This window comes from Astyanax mexicanus, chromosome 7 (genome assembly GCF_023375975.1).
Source record: "Astyanax mexicanus isolate ESR-SI-001 chromosome 7, AstMex3_surface, whole genome shotgun sequence".
NCBI lineage: Eukaryota > Metazoa > Chordata > Actinopteri > Characiformes > Acestrorhamphidae > Astyanax > Astyanax mexicanus.
In genome coordinates, this window is record NC_064414.1 from 49,368,099 (window position 1) to 49,383,183 (window position 15,085).

The following is a 15,085-nucleotide window of genomic DNA, read 5'->3' on the forward strand; positions in this document are numbered from 1 at the left end:
GTTTTTAGTAAATGTAAAAAAAAAAAAAACAATATTGATTTTTTGTACCTAACTCTGATGTCTGTACAAAGTCACCCTTCCATCCAAATCTAACAGTAGGTTGATAGTTTAGTAGATGTTGACATTAAATGTGTTGTCTAAAAGATGTTTGACTCTAGCAACGGACAGACATAGGTCTTAGGTCTTAGGTTAGTTCATTTATACCCAAAGGTAAATTTAGTTTACAGTATGTGAAGCAGCATCTCGTTACAAAAAGAAAATTTACCAAAAACAGCCACAACATATAATAAGCAAAACAAAAAACAAAACATACAATAAGCAAAACAGGCAAAACATACAATAAGCTAAACAAACACAGACTTACACATAGCACAAATATCTTTACAGTTTCTTAAAATCTCTGTGCCTTATTTGTTCTATTTGCTTGTGTTATTGCTGCAGGGATAAAACTGTCTTTGTATCGTTTTGTTCTACATCTTGGTACTCTAAACCTCTGACCAGATGGGAGTGACCTAAATTCACTATGCAGGGGATGAGCAGTATCCCCCAAAATTGCACCAGTTACCCGCTTTAACTGTCTGCCATACAAGGATTCCACGCTGAGTAACGGCTTACCAATCAGCTTACTTGCCCATTTTACGATCTGATTCAAGCCCTTCCTGTTTTTAAATGGCAAATTACCAAACCATGCAACCATGGAAAAAGCTAAAACTGGTTCGATAAAAGCCTGATAAAATAAAGTCATCATCGTCTTATCAACGTGGAAGTAGTTCAGTTTTCTCAGACAATGCAACCGCTGCTGCCCCTTTTTACACACCGCCTCTGTGTTTGCTTCAAAATTCAATTTAGAATCAATTACTGTACCAAGATATTTATAGTGTTGTACACATTCTACTATCTGACCATTAATAACTGTAGCCTCCTGTGTGTGGTCATGTCGTCTAAAATCAATTACCATATCTTTGGTCTTCGATACATTTAATTGGAGATAGGACTTTTCACACCACTCTACAAAATCATTAATAACTGGACCGTGGTTGTGCTCCTCACCCTGTAGCTGGCTAACAATTACTTGAATTTTATTTGAAAACGAAGACTCATACATTACTCAAAATTCAACACTGAGATGGTATGTGTGTTTTTTTTCACAGGCCTCAGGTCCCTAAAGAATGCAGAAGACCAGTGGAGCCTCCTGAGATGCTCAGCAGCTCCTGTTCTAGGGAGTGCAGGAACGGCCACTGCACCCCGACCGGCAAGTGCTGCTGCAGCAGCGGCTGGGAGGGTCCCTTCTGCATACGAGGTGAGAGACCCATATAAATACTGTATTATCTTTCATTATTTTATTCAGAGTATAATAGGAAGTAGGGCCTTGTATCAATTATACTGTACTTTTAAATATTAAGTGTAAAATTCCACTAACAGTCTCTAATATAACTATATTTTATTGGCTATGGAACACCATTCATGTGGGAACATTTGCCTGCGTCTACACTTACAAGATAGATATGAACATCTAATATTTGGCGTGTGTCTAGGTTGAAAGATTAGTCAGTGTAATTGAAAATGTTGACTATAAAAAATTGTTGACTCAGAATTTTTCTGTCTACACAATGTTAATGTGTGATAGGGGGGAGAGACATACGTACAGTGTAATAATAGCACTGTGTCCATTAAACACAAATAAACACATTAAATTCCACAATACTCTACAGTCTGTCTTTACTAGTTCTGTACAGTTTGAACACAGACTTCTCTATTACCTGTGATTAAAGTTAAATTACTGCTGATGTGAGTTTAAACAGGCTTCACCCCTTCATTATCATCACTAACATTAGTTTAACTAATGTAAGCTGGATAAGAGTTAGGGAGATACTGTACTCTGTCCACTCCATTAAATTGAGTTATATGTTATAGTAACTACGGGCTTTAATTCAAAAAACTTTATTTTCTTAGACAGTCATTTCAGGGAGGTATCTCCTTGGAAAAAGTAAGAACTATCAACTTGTGTGAATGTTTTCTATAAAATACTTTGTCTTTTTTTATTTAATATAGGTTTATCAAACTAAAATGTACTGCAAAAAAAAAAAACTTGGGGCCTTAATGTTTTGCTCTCCTCACCAGTAGAAATATGACAAAAAAATGATTGCAACTAATCAAATAATTAAACAAATAATCGTAAGATTAGTTGACTACTAAAATAGTAATTAGTTGCAGCCCTAGTATTCAGTCAGTAGTGCAACTGTGTTTTCCATTGCCAAGATATACTAGAAATTCTTCTGAACTTCATTACAAAACCATCAAACCCATTGGTTTAGATATATTCAAAAGCACTGTTGCTATTCAAATGACGCAAGTGCAAAGTGTAAAAATTGACTGTAGGTGGGCTGTAAGATAGCAATGAGCATCGTCCACACCTTTCAGAGTGTGTAAGAAAGAGGCCCCAAGAAGTTGTCAGAACAAGTCTACAACAAACAACAAAATTACTGAAAGAAATGCAAACAATTTTTTGTTTGTTTTCCAGCCAAGTGCGAACCTGCTTGCCGCAACGGCGGTGTCTGCATCGAACCCAACAAGTGCTTCTGTAAGGAAGGCTTTTCCGGAGCCCAGTGTGAGAAAGGAGAGCGCGGCGTACAAGAGGACCGAGACAAAGACGGCATCATCGATCACATCATCGACGTCACATCTTATCTGCTGGACCTCACCAGTTACATCGTATAAAAAACAGGCAGGGAGCAGAAGCCATCTACTCCGGCCCAAAGACTGAACTTTACGGACACAATCAAGGGTTCGCCTTCAGAACAGCCCACCCCCGAATCACCAACTGCATCCCAGCATCTGAAGCACCAGCATCTGAGATTCATTTGAGCTGAGTTGGTAATTGCTCTGTATTTGGGTAATAGGTTAGAAACTGGTTGTTCCAGTGAGTATCAACCTAGTTTAATGCATTTTTGCAGTTTTAAGACAGGTTTTTAAGAACAATCCCAACTGAAATTCATGTATAAGTCACATTTGCTTATAGATTTATGCATGGAGACTCAATACCAGCAATACCATGTTTACACCTTCACCTCCACTCAATGGGCGACCATGTATTTTCCATGATATGCCACAAAGTTTTAAGCCTACAGCTTTAAAACTACAGCTGATGGTCCTTCGTCTTGCTTCCATAATGGACCATAAGTCAGTAAGTCAAGTCTCCCAGTGGAAAGGACCCTTCAAATGACTCAATCACTGGACTCGGATCACCATTTGGGCTCAGTTTGGACGTTCTGCTCTGGTACAGGATGCTCGTTTGGACACAAAAACAGAAATCCAAGGAAATAAGAGACTTATTCCAACAAATACCACAAGGCTTACTTTACTTCAGGAAATCCAATGGACAGTCTATATACGACTGAAGTCTATGTACCACAGGAAGCTCAACTGCCCTGGATCCACTACCCCTAACCCAACCAAAGGGTTAGCCTTATATAACCAGCCTGGCCATAAATCTGATGAACTCTGAATGGACTTCACTGTATCCAGTCCTTTGGTCAGTCAGACTAATATTCACAGCTATATTCTACACTATTAATACAGCGAAAAAACAGCAAGGAAAGGTCCAAAAAAGGTCCAAATAACTGACGAACGACGCTGACGCTCACCGCCACAGTCAGCGCCACATATAACCAGAGTGATCGCACCCTTATTAACCCAAGCCTGGAGTTACTCAGATGGGACTAGAAGCCAGTTTGTGAAATGACGATATAGGGAGTTACGAAGTCACTGGGGGAACCCGAAAAAAAGAAAAAAAAAAGAAAAGGTCAAGCCTGAGAATTGGTTGTATCCAGTGTGTATTTTATATTATAAAGAAACTTACGTTGAGCTGCAAATCCAGAATGTTTTGACAGTCACTTTTATTCTATTTTTTACACTGTTCATTTGGAGATTTTTTTTAAAGGTTTTAAAAAACTGGTACAAACCATGCTATTTTTTGTATTTCCCAATATCCTTTATGACCATGCACGCTGCTTTCAGTAAGAATAATGTATTATAGTACGTTTCATTATGCGTATGTATCTTTGTTTTGTTTGTTTTTGTTCCTGTTTAAAAAGAAGACAAAAAAAAAAAAAAAACTCAGCACGGAAACAAATGCTAAAAGTTTCTTACTGTTGTTTTTTCTGTAAGGCATGTACAGTAAGTCCATTTCACAGAGAGATTTTTGTATTGAGAGGTTTGTATTGAGCTAGTTACACTGCCACTTCGACGCCTTCAGTACAAGTACAAAGGTTTTAATATGCTGGTATTATTTTTTAATACAAGAATAATAATTATTATTAATAATAATGAGAATAGGATCATCGCCAGTCGCGTATTTTCCACGATTAAAGGTCTACTGCGTCTTTTTCTAATTATTACTGAATGGTGTTCAGTTAACATTTTTAAAAGGGAACAAACTTAGTGTTGTACATTTCTCATAGTACTGTACTAAGATAAGTACTACTTAGCTTTGCGAAATAATATAGAATTATTATTGTTTTGATAGAGGAGGGTTTATTTTTGTAAGTGTTATAATATATGGAGGAGGGGAGTGTTCATTAAAAAGCAGTTTTGCAGTAAGCAATATTGTATATTGTCACTTATGCATATTCTTACACAGTCCCGATATTATGGATATTAAGGTTTAAATATTAAATAGGTTACTATATACTATAGAATATAATATATCCTATATATAATAGGATAATAATCTGGCTAGTTAACAGCAGAAGCTGAGGAATATGGAATTATACATGAATAAGATAAATAGGATTAGGCCTGTCACAATAACTATTTTTGTTTGGACAAATATATATGTAATTATGATAAATGATATTTTTGACATTTTTAAGAGCTTTGGATGCCACTGTAATATAATGACAGTATAATGTAGCAGAATAATGCAAATACACTCTTTTAGAGATCAGTGAATATTTAATTATTAGGAATATTAAGACATTGCAATTGAAATAAATATATTTTTATACAAATGTATTTTTTAAATACCCTAAATAAATAAAAAAGAATAAAACCAAAATTGTTTTGCTTTTTGAACAAGCTCAATAAACCAACTCATTTTCGTTATTGGACTAAAAAAATGTATTAAGGTCCTGATCATATATCGTTGCTGTCCTATGAAAAACACTTAACTCCATTTTTGTCGATTTTGAGTTTACTACATAATTTGAACAAACAAACTATCCCTTACACTGTGCCAAAATGTCTTGATGAACGGACCAATAGAAACTCTTCAAAATGACTTGAAATAAACTCTTTTTACATTGACTTCCATTGAAAGTTTACAAGGTTTTTTCTCTCTCCTGTAAAGTTGCTGTTTTGGAGATAAGTGTTTTTCATTGGACAGCGACGATATACAATATACGATAAATCAATAGTGTAGTTATTGTGACAGGCCTATGAATCATTACAATCTATTAAATACAGTATAGTATAATGATAATTATGATTAGATTAACTGACTATTTAGTGTCGCAGTGCTAAATCATACCCATAATACAATTATACACTACAGAAAAACTGCCGGACTGCCAAATGCAGTCAAATATACTGCTATGCCAATGTAGTTCACTGTGCCATGCTTTACTACTGCTGCACTACAACTAGAGCAGCCATATCCCGCTCATACATCAGGTTATAATGCTACACAGTACAGTAGACCAGTATCTGGGAATATATATATGGTCACTCTTTCTTTTCTCTTTCTGGTGAGAAAATACGATACGATAACAACGATATATTGTCTTCGATATGAATGGGACTGTCTTGGTTTCAGTGTAAGGAATCTATGCTGTAAGTCTATTCTGTAATATTAGCACTTAATGTGAAACTTGCATCGGAGCTGCTGGGAAGGTGTTGTGTGAATAGAGTAACCCTTTTTTTTTTTTTTTTTTTTTGGTTTTGATTTATTTTTTTTTGTTTTATTTCATTATTTAAGTAGTTACACCATAAAGTTATTTAAGTTTCTATAATGTTTGTACTGTTTCATGTGAAGAATTTGATCATGTATTGTAAATAAAGCTAGGGCTATCTCAGTTTCTTCCCAGAAATATCATTAAGTTTATTAAAGTGTATAGCATGTTTGAAAAACCTGCTTTTCCAAGTCGTATTTAAAAAAATTGTCACTAAAATTTGATAAAAGGATGTGTATTTACCTCAGATCAAAGATGTGTTCCCTCGGGGGCATGCATAGCAGTCAACAAGCTCTCACCAGGAAGTACACTATCCAATCATAGCCTGAGAGACTTTTTTTATAGAGCAGCTATTTTTGCAGCCTCTTGTAGCAAGACCCAGGTCCCTAACGTACACCCTCACCATTAAAATAGTGTCAGAGTTTAGGAATAAACCTACACTGATGGGTGAGGTGGTCTGGAAATGAGGTGTGTTCAGGTAAATTTCTGGCGTGTATCTATCTAAGTGCCAGCAAATACAGGTGCACCACTGACTGATTAAAACACTGTCAACAGTCAACTCAACGCATGTACACCCCTGTTCATTAAACACAAATAAACTCACTGCAGAGCATAAATCCAGCTTTTACATCAACAATAAACAGAATAAAGAATAAAATAACTTTGCTGTTGCCTTAAATGAGCTGCTGGTGTATCTTCACAGTGTGAACACGCAGGTCAGTATCCTCTGCTGTGACACACAACAGCGCTGCACTGTTAAGATACGAACGCGCCAAAGACAGAGCTCACCTGGCTCTGAAAGGAAATGACAACTGAGACACTGATTGGTTTATTTCACGTTGCACCCAAAATTAACCACATCCATGATTAATTAAGAGAATTAGTTCATGCCTGTTGCGTGTTTAAAACAGTGTAAGTTGAATTTGTTGTGCCCTCACGATACCAAAGACACACAAAGATGCCCTAAATCCAGCTGCTTGATCCGTAATTGACTGGTGCGCTTTAGATCACTAAAATAGAGGCCCTCAATGTCTAATCAGGCCAGAAAAATCCTGCTCTTTCTTTTATTGGAGTGGTCCTAATAAGAGCCTGATGAGGACCAGTTTCATCATAAAATGTTTGATGGTCTTTGCAGCTGCATTTGAGGACAATTTCAAAGTTCTTGAAATTTTTCAGATTGTATTTTGGTACTTTAAAATAAGACTACCTTTATAAAGGGTTTCTAAATGGTTAATTGCAGTTAGTTTTTTTAATGGTTACTAATTAGGTTGTAAATGCCTTAAAAATCATTAATAATCAGTTATAACACATATGTAGAAAGGGCAACTATGACCTGTTGTTTGCCAAAAAAGTGAACCCACAGCTGCCTATATTGTTGCCCTTTCTAATTATGTGTTATAACTGATTATTAATGATTTTTAAGGCATTTACAACCTAGTTAGTAACCATAAATAAACTAATAGTAAACCATTTATAAACCCTTTATAAAGGTAGTCTTATTTTAAAGTTGTATTTAGTTAAGTAATTCTTTCTCATAATCTGGATTAGAACATAACTCAAATATTTACTTTTCACTGTATACCTGTAACTCTACCTCTTCACAACTTTACTGTTGTGAACTGATGCTCTCAAACATATTAAGTTTTAAATTATTAACTCTTGACGAGTTCAGCACAGCTGTTGACTGAAAGCCTGAATTCCAGGTGACTCTACTTCATAAAGCTGACTGAGAAAATCTAGCCAAAATGTGCAAAGTCCAAAGATACACTTTTGGACAACCCTTTTAATGAATGCATTTAGCTACTTTAACTTGTAGAAATAAATATTTCCAATAGAATAGGACCCTCTAGAACAGATGAAACTATGAACACCATGCCTAATGACAGATATGGGATAAAGGTGTATAAAGCCCTTATATGTGAAAAGCATGCAATTTAAATACATGGTTCTGTAGATTGCAGATTCCAGTGGGGCAATACACTGACATGCCAAAAGTCATGGAATTCAATTCAATTCAATTTATTGTCATTATACTGATACAGGGTTGTACAGTTAAACGAAACACTATTAGGCTAGATCTCCAGTGCAGACAAGAAAAGTGTAGGACAGAGTAAATAGTGCTCAGACGATAGATACAGAGAAGTGCAAAACAAAACACACAGTGTAGGGGCAGAAGGTACAGGGGACATCAAACAGTTACAATAAGATTATTTTGGTATGTTTATGTTTGTGTGATGAGGTACTGTTTAAAGTTAAAGTGTTTAAAGTGCAGTAGTGACAGCGGTACATGATATAGAGTCCATATGTGTATAATAGTAGAGGTAGGCCAGGTTGATTAAGTGCAGAGTGCATATAAGTGAAATGATTAAAGTGCAAAGTGCATACAGTCTCTGTGCTGAAGCAATCAGTGGCCATGTAGGAAACTGGGAGTGGTCAGTGGTCAGTCTGTGTACTGTTCAGGTTGAAGTTAGTGTTGCTAGAGACAGCAGTTTCACAGCACGTGGGAAAAAGCTGTTCTTCAGTCTGGTGGTTCTGGTTCTAATGTTCCTGTACCTTTTCCTGGAAGGCAGGGGTTGGAACAGGAAGTGGCTGGGGTGGGTATGGGGTGGGAATGCCAGTATGTTAAACTTATCATAAAGTGTTAAGTAAGGGGATGGCGTTTGAACTGGACTGGTGTAACATACTGGAACTATACTGGGCTAATATAATATGATCTCTTTTTTGGCAGCAGCATTCTGGACTAACTGCAAACGCTGCACAAGAGACTGGTTAATCCCAATGGAAAATGCCAAAAGTCATGGGACACAGTACTAGTTCCAGTCTCACGACATTTGGCGTGTCAGCGTTGGAGCAGGTGCCAAATACTAATATCCAAGAGTTCAATTTACACTGAGAGTCAAATATACACAGATTTTTCAGCGCAGGTTAACGGCGTTTAATTAAATCCTTTCTTAAAATATCAATCAGATTAAGCGTTTGTTATAATAACGAATAAAGAAGACCACCCACATCTCCCAATCCAGCACAGTGTGTTCGGAGAACGGCAGGGTGAGACTGTCTTTTCACTGTTCAGAGCCAATCAAAATGGCATTAAGCGAGTGTAGGGAAATTTTAGTTTATATGCTATTTGTGGCATGAATCATTTCTTTTTCGCTTGGAACGCTGTTCTATTTCTCCCCAAAGGGCCCAGGCCTGGCTATCTTTCATAAACACTGTAACCCTGTACTGCGTAAACACGCCGAGCCTGTATACTAAATATTTCCGCAACTCGGATAGCTGGAGAAGTATGTTATAATATTGTGTACTCAGGCTGTAGAGCCATTCTTGCAGATAATGGATGTAGATAGCAGAACGACAACGCAGAGAACAAAATAGGACAAATTAGTTCTTCTTTGTGTCTGTTTATACACGCTCATTTTTCTCACGTAAAATAATGATCTATATTTCTGGAGAAATCAGATGGTGTAATCAGTACTTTATACAACTGCACTGACTAGGGGGGGGGGGGGGGGGGAGTTCTGGCTCATTAAGTTGTATAAGTCATATATCTTAGGATAAGGGTTTTAATAGAACACAATTTTATATTGTTACTTGTATTTTAAATGTTAGAATATATTGCATACTTTTACACAATTCCATATAATAAGGTTCAAAAACTGTATAGGAATTATGCTGCCAATGTATTAGGCCTGTTACAGTAACACAATGCATATTTTTTGGCATTATATTATCCCCCAAATAATTGTCAAAATTGCTCTTTAAAAGGCAATAAAGGTTTAATTATTAAAAATATTCACATAATAATAATAATAATAATAATAATAATAATAATATGAATTGGTCATATTATGTACTTTTACATTTACTTTTACTTTACTAACCGTTTTCTGTGTTTTTTTTTTGTTTGTTTTTTTGGTAGACATTAAGGTCATTTTTTGTACATTTATTTAAATAATGTCCATATATACATACTGTTACTGGGCTGTCCTTGATAAGAAAAGCATAATGGACAATATTAATGTAGCCAAAAAATGATTAGGGCTTATTCAGTGTATTGTACAATAGTGACAGCCCTATGATGGATACACTATAAAATACAGTACTGATAAACTTATCCTGTGCAACAGAGGGAACTCTTGATCTTGCTTTTTTGGGGTGATCCAGATGAGAGCCAGTTTCATTATAAAGTTTTTTTAACGGTCTTTGCAGTGACTGCACTTACAAATACTTTCCAAGTTTTCAAAATTCATTAATTCAAGTCATTTTTCCTTTACTTAGTTAAGTAGTTCTTGACATTATCTGGATTAGAACATTATTCAAATATTCACTATTCACTGTATACCTGTAACTCTAACTCTAACACTACTTTACAACTGATGCTCTCAAACACATTAAGAGAAAAACAAAAATAAAGTAATTAACTCTTGACGAGTTTTAGCACAGCTGTTAACTGAAAGCCTGAATTCCAGGTAACTCTACCTCATAAAGCTGACTGAGAAAAGCTGTCATCTAAGCAAGAGGGGCTACTTTTGAACAATCTAAAATATATAAGTTTTTCTAAGTAATTTAAAAGTGTTTTTCTTCATAGTTTGTATGACTTTAGTATTAAAACAATGAAAAAACAGAATGAATTTAAGGCTCCAGTATATATAAGAGCAGTGATTGATGTGAGAGCTGTGGCTGATGAAGTTTCCATGCAGGACAGTGCCCTGGTTTTATATCTGCTCTGGTCACGCCCGTGACTGCGCAGCGGATTCTGTTACCTCATGTGTTTACATGACTGAGTCAGTGAGGACTACTGCAGCAGTGTGTGTGGCCGGGACCAGGAATTCTGATATTCCCTGCAGTACACACTCGCTGATCGCGCTCTACACTTACGCAAACTTTAACGCTGACCTTTAACCTTTATCTTAAAACACTGTAAAATTAAACTAACTAGAATTTTCTACACTGTGAATTCTAATTAATGAATTTGGCTACTTTAAAATTGTCATGGTTTGTACAGAATGGCAGACACGTGCAGATACTGATAAAAGTAAAATATGTTTATTATAACAATAAACAGATGTAATCAGAGTCGATACAGAGAAATGGGTGATCACCAGTAAACAGAGCAATGAAGACAAAACCATACCATAAACGAGAGACAGTCCAGAGTTCATACACGAGAGATCCAATGTCAGAGGTAATCCAAGAGGCAGTAGTGAAAACACAGTCCAGGTAATACACAAGCAATCCAGTATCAGAGGCAAAGGCAATAATCGGCGTCGAGAAAACAAAAAGCAAGGTCATACACAAGATAAACTGAGACAAGAGATAAAGTAACGCTTTGTAATGAGGAGAACCTACAATACGCGGCGTGGGTGTTTGTCTGGCGTGCACCTTTATAGTGCCAGTAATCAATATTCGGGACTTCCTGGAGGAAGCAGGTGAGGTGTCACGTGATCAGGTGAGTGCGTGATGTCAGCGGGTGGTGCATTCTGGGTAGTGTAGTTGTTGACCTGAGAACCTCCGTTAGAGCTTGGTGTGGAAGGGACAGAGGAGCTAACAGCACCAGACGTGACAAAAATGCTCATACACAGCTTGTCTAGAAGTACTGCCAATATAACAGAACTCTATATAGCTATACAGCACTAAGCCGTGGAGCAGTGGAACTGTGTTCTCTGAAATGATGATGATTTGTATCAGGATAAGGTGGGGGGAGGATCTTACAACATCCTGAAATCACAAACAAGGCTTTTATTCCCGAATGCAGTCAGATCTGCACAGCAATGCTCCTAGTAGTCTAGTAGAAACCTTTAACCACTGGACAGTAGACTCTTTAAATAGCCTTGATTTAGGAAGCATTCTTTTGTTTACTAATATACAGTACTGTGCAAAAGTTTTAGGTACCAAAGCTAATGACACTAATCCATTTATCTCAGCAATATGAGTGTTTTTACCTGAAAAAAGCACCACATATGATTTAAACAGATGCAAATAAACATAAATACAGTGAAACGTAACAAGGAATTCTCATTTTTAACTAAGTATATTATATATTGTGAGACAAGCTGAAGAACAGAGTGTAGAGATTACAGATTTCTCCTGGATGCTCCTCAGCCAGCATGTGTATATTATGTTCAGTTCCGTCAGCAGCTCACCTGATTTACCACATTTACCAATTTACCAAACCAGGAGATTAGGTGATGTTTTAAGGAAAACAGGGCTGTAAAAACTCTGCTTTTTTATTGTAATGCTGTAATGTGTTTTACTGAGCTAATCACTTACTTCACAGATAAGAAGCTTTTTCTTTACTGAAATTCCCACAAATTGTCAGGTGCGGGTGCAGGGAGGACGCGGAGGCGGACGCATATGCAAACAAAAAGGGATTTATTTACGAAAACAAATACAAAATACACAGGGAGTTACTGAAAACAGGACTGAGGAAACTGGGGAAACCATGGAGCACTGACAGACGATAAACGTACAAGGATCGACACCGGGGAAATGGAACACGGACCTTAAATAGAGGTGCACACACACAGGAAACAGGAAACACCTGGGACGAAGGGGCGGAGCTACAAATGAACACAGGTGAGTGGAAAAACACTGGGAATGAAACGCAGAGGAGCCGGGTCACATGAGAACATACAGACAAGAGAACAGACAGGACATGACACAAATCATCATCAAATCATGCCCTGATGTGTTTTTATGCAGTCTTTTTCTGATGGTAGATGCAGTATTTTGGAATTTTGGTATTTTCTGTAGGTCCTGTGATGATATTTAATAATTGTTGGAGCCTTTTTTACATACCTGTTGGGCTGAACTTGCTATGATGGGCTTATCTGGACATTGCTCAAAAAAACAATATATATATAAATATATAAAGTGCCAGTTCATCTAATTAGGTTTATCTTCATCTTGCAATTTGTAAAGGTACAACTAGTCAACAGTAAAAAGGTCAATGGTGATACTAAATATTCAAATATTCTTCTTCTGTCACTTGTAAATGATTTAGAGAAAATTGGAACATCTGATTTCTCATATTTCTAGTTCACAAATCATTCTAAATCCCTTCCCAGACTCTTCCGCCTATACACTCTTCTTCCTGAAGGCCGCAGAAGAAGAATTATATGGATCTGGTCATGGTGATTCACTCACTTCCACAATCAAGATCAGAGCAATCAAAGCAATATCTGGGGCAGGCTCCTCCAAACTCTTGTCTAATTAAGCTCTAATCTGCAGCATTATCAATAGCAATAACTGTTTTGCAAGAATAATTGCATGTATATTAACTACATTAAACTGCATTCACATTTCTTCAGTTTTAAGCTTTGCTTATATTACTTCCATCATTCAGTATTGTTCAAATAATATCAATTTTATACTATTTATCGCAAATTAAACCAGCTTGACCCAAGAAACCACAGTTTCTCTACTAATATTTAATGTCAAAGCCATATTTAGCCCCTCACTGACCAGCCAAGAGATGACCCAACCCAAGCTCACTGTTTTTCACCTTCAGCTGAAAGAGCTGCATCCAAAGCCCTGGTCCTCCTCCACTCCTGTTTACTGCCTGTAAGCCAGTACGCTGACTCGCATCCATGAAATGATGCAATTACGGATCCCACTGGGGCCCAATCTGTCATGTAAACACACAACAAGCCCAATCCAATGGCCAGGGCAGGAGATTGGCAGGGGAAGACAGGTACATGTCAGGGTGAGGAGGACAGGGGGATGGGCTCGGAGGAATGAGATCATGGTCTATGGTCCATTGGTGTTCTGTTGCTAATTTCAATTGGTAACAAATGCACCCATCGTGTGTGTGCGTGTGTGTGTGTGTGTGTGTGTGTGTGTGTGTGAGGGGACATAGTCAGAATACTGTGAATGTTAGAACATCATCATCAGACAGTAGATTCTCTAATTCTGTGTATTTCTATGTATGTATCTGAATTCTGCATTTATCCCTCAATTCTGTAATTCTGTCCAAGTTTTCCATATTGTGTAAATCATGGGGCCCTAAACAAGTTAACAAACAAAAGAGTTTAAATACAGCAGTTCACAGCTGAATTGATCAGGTGAAGCTGATCTAGCAATCAAGTGCTGATTGGTTGGTTGAGTCACAGAACTGACAAATATGGCTAATATTAATTTTGATTCAATTTGATTTTTTATTTACCTATTTCAAAATAAAATACAGTATTTAGCTATTTTCTATGTATGTATTCTAGTAGCTATTTTAAATAGGGCTGTCAAGTCTAAAGCATTAATGCATGTGATTAATTTGAAATCAGTAACACGCTATTATTTTTTTTTACCCAATTATTTGCGCCACCAAGTTTGACCCCAACTTCCATTGTAATCTGCCCTGCCCAATGCACTGACCCGGCTATTAAATATACTTCTTTTTAATTGAGCTAAACTGCTGATAAAGCACAGTTTAATCTGATATTTGAGCCACATAATATACTGCTATGAACAAACACTCTCTGCTGCTCCATGCTGTTTACACACTAAGAGTGTGGTATGTGCAGCTTTCACTGCTCGCAGTCGCGACAGTCCGTTTAATACTAAATTTTCACAGATATATACACTAGAACACAGACTCTTCTCACTATATTTACTTTTTTGCTTCCACGCCAGACAGATCTGACCAATCAGAGGAGATGATGTGCTCGCGTGGTTTATTGGTTCGCATTTTGGTGAGTTTAGGGTTATGTCTGTGTGAAAACAAACTCATCAACTGATCCGGACCATAGAAACCAACTACGGGTGTGAAAACAGTCGTTTATACTCAGAAAATTAAGCTCTAATATAGAAATCCTTACAACCAAGCTGAAAAAAGTTTCCTTTATACAATTTGTCATGCATTCTTTATTACAGCACCCCACATTGGCTTTATCTCCCCTCAAACATACAAGTTTATACTAGTACTTTAATTAACACCACTAATATAAAAAATATAATTGCATTTTATTTTCTTTAATCATTCTTTTATTCATATAGAAAAATCCACTATAAAAACTTGCGTCTTAAGAAGAACAAGTTTTTTGTAATCGCAGTTAATCACAGAATATTGTTGTGATAAACCAGATTAATTTTTTTAATCGATTAACACCACTCTGTCATCTATATTTAAAGCACTTCCTTCC

General features: G+C 36.7%; 1 protein-coding gene across 2 annotated transcripts in view; it reads left to right on the plus strand.

Moving 5' to 3' along the window:
* LOC103022895 (hedgehog interacting protein) overlaps window positions 1-6,126 on the plus strand; it is a 73,967-nt gene extending 67,841 nt beyond the window's left edge. For both annotated transcript variants that reach the window (XM_022684469.2, XM_022684470.2), the window contains exons 12-13: window positions 1,152-1,300; window positions 2,522-6,126. In XM_022684469.2, the coding sequence (XP_022540190.1) occupies window positions 1,152-1,300; window positions 2,522-2,718 (346 nt within the window). In that variant the 3' untranslated portion in view covers window positions 2,719-6,126. The remainder of the gene's footprint in view (window positions 1-1,151; window positions 1,301-2,521) is intronic.
* The last annotated feature ends 8,959 nt before the right edge of the window (window positions 6,127-15,085 follow it).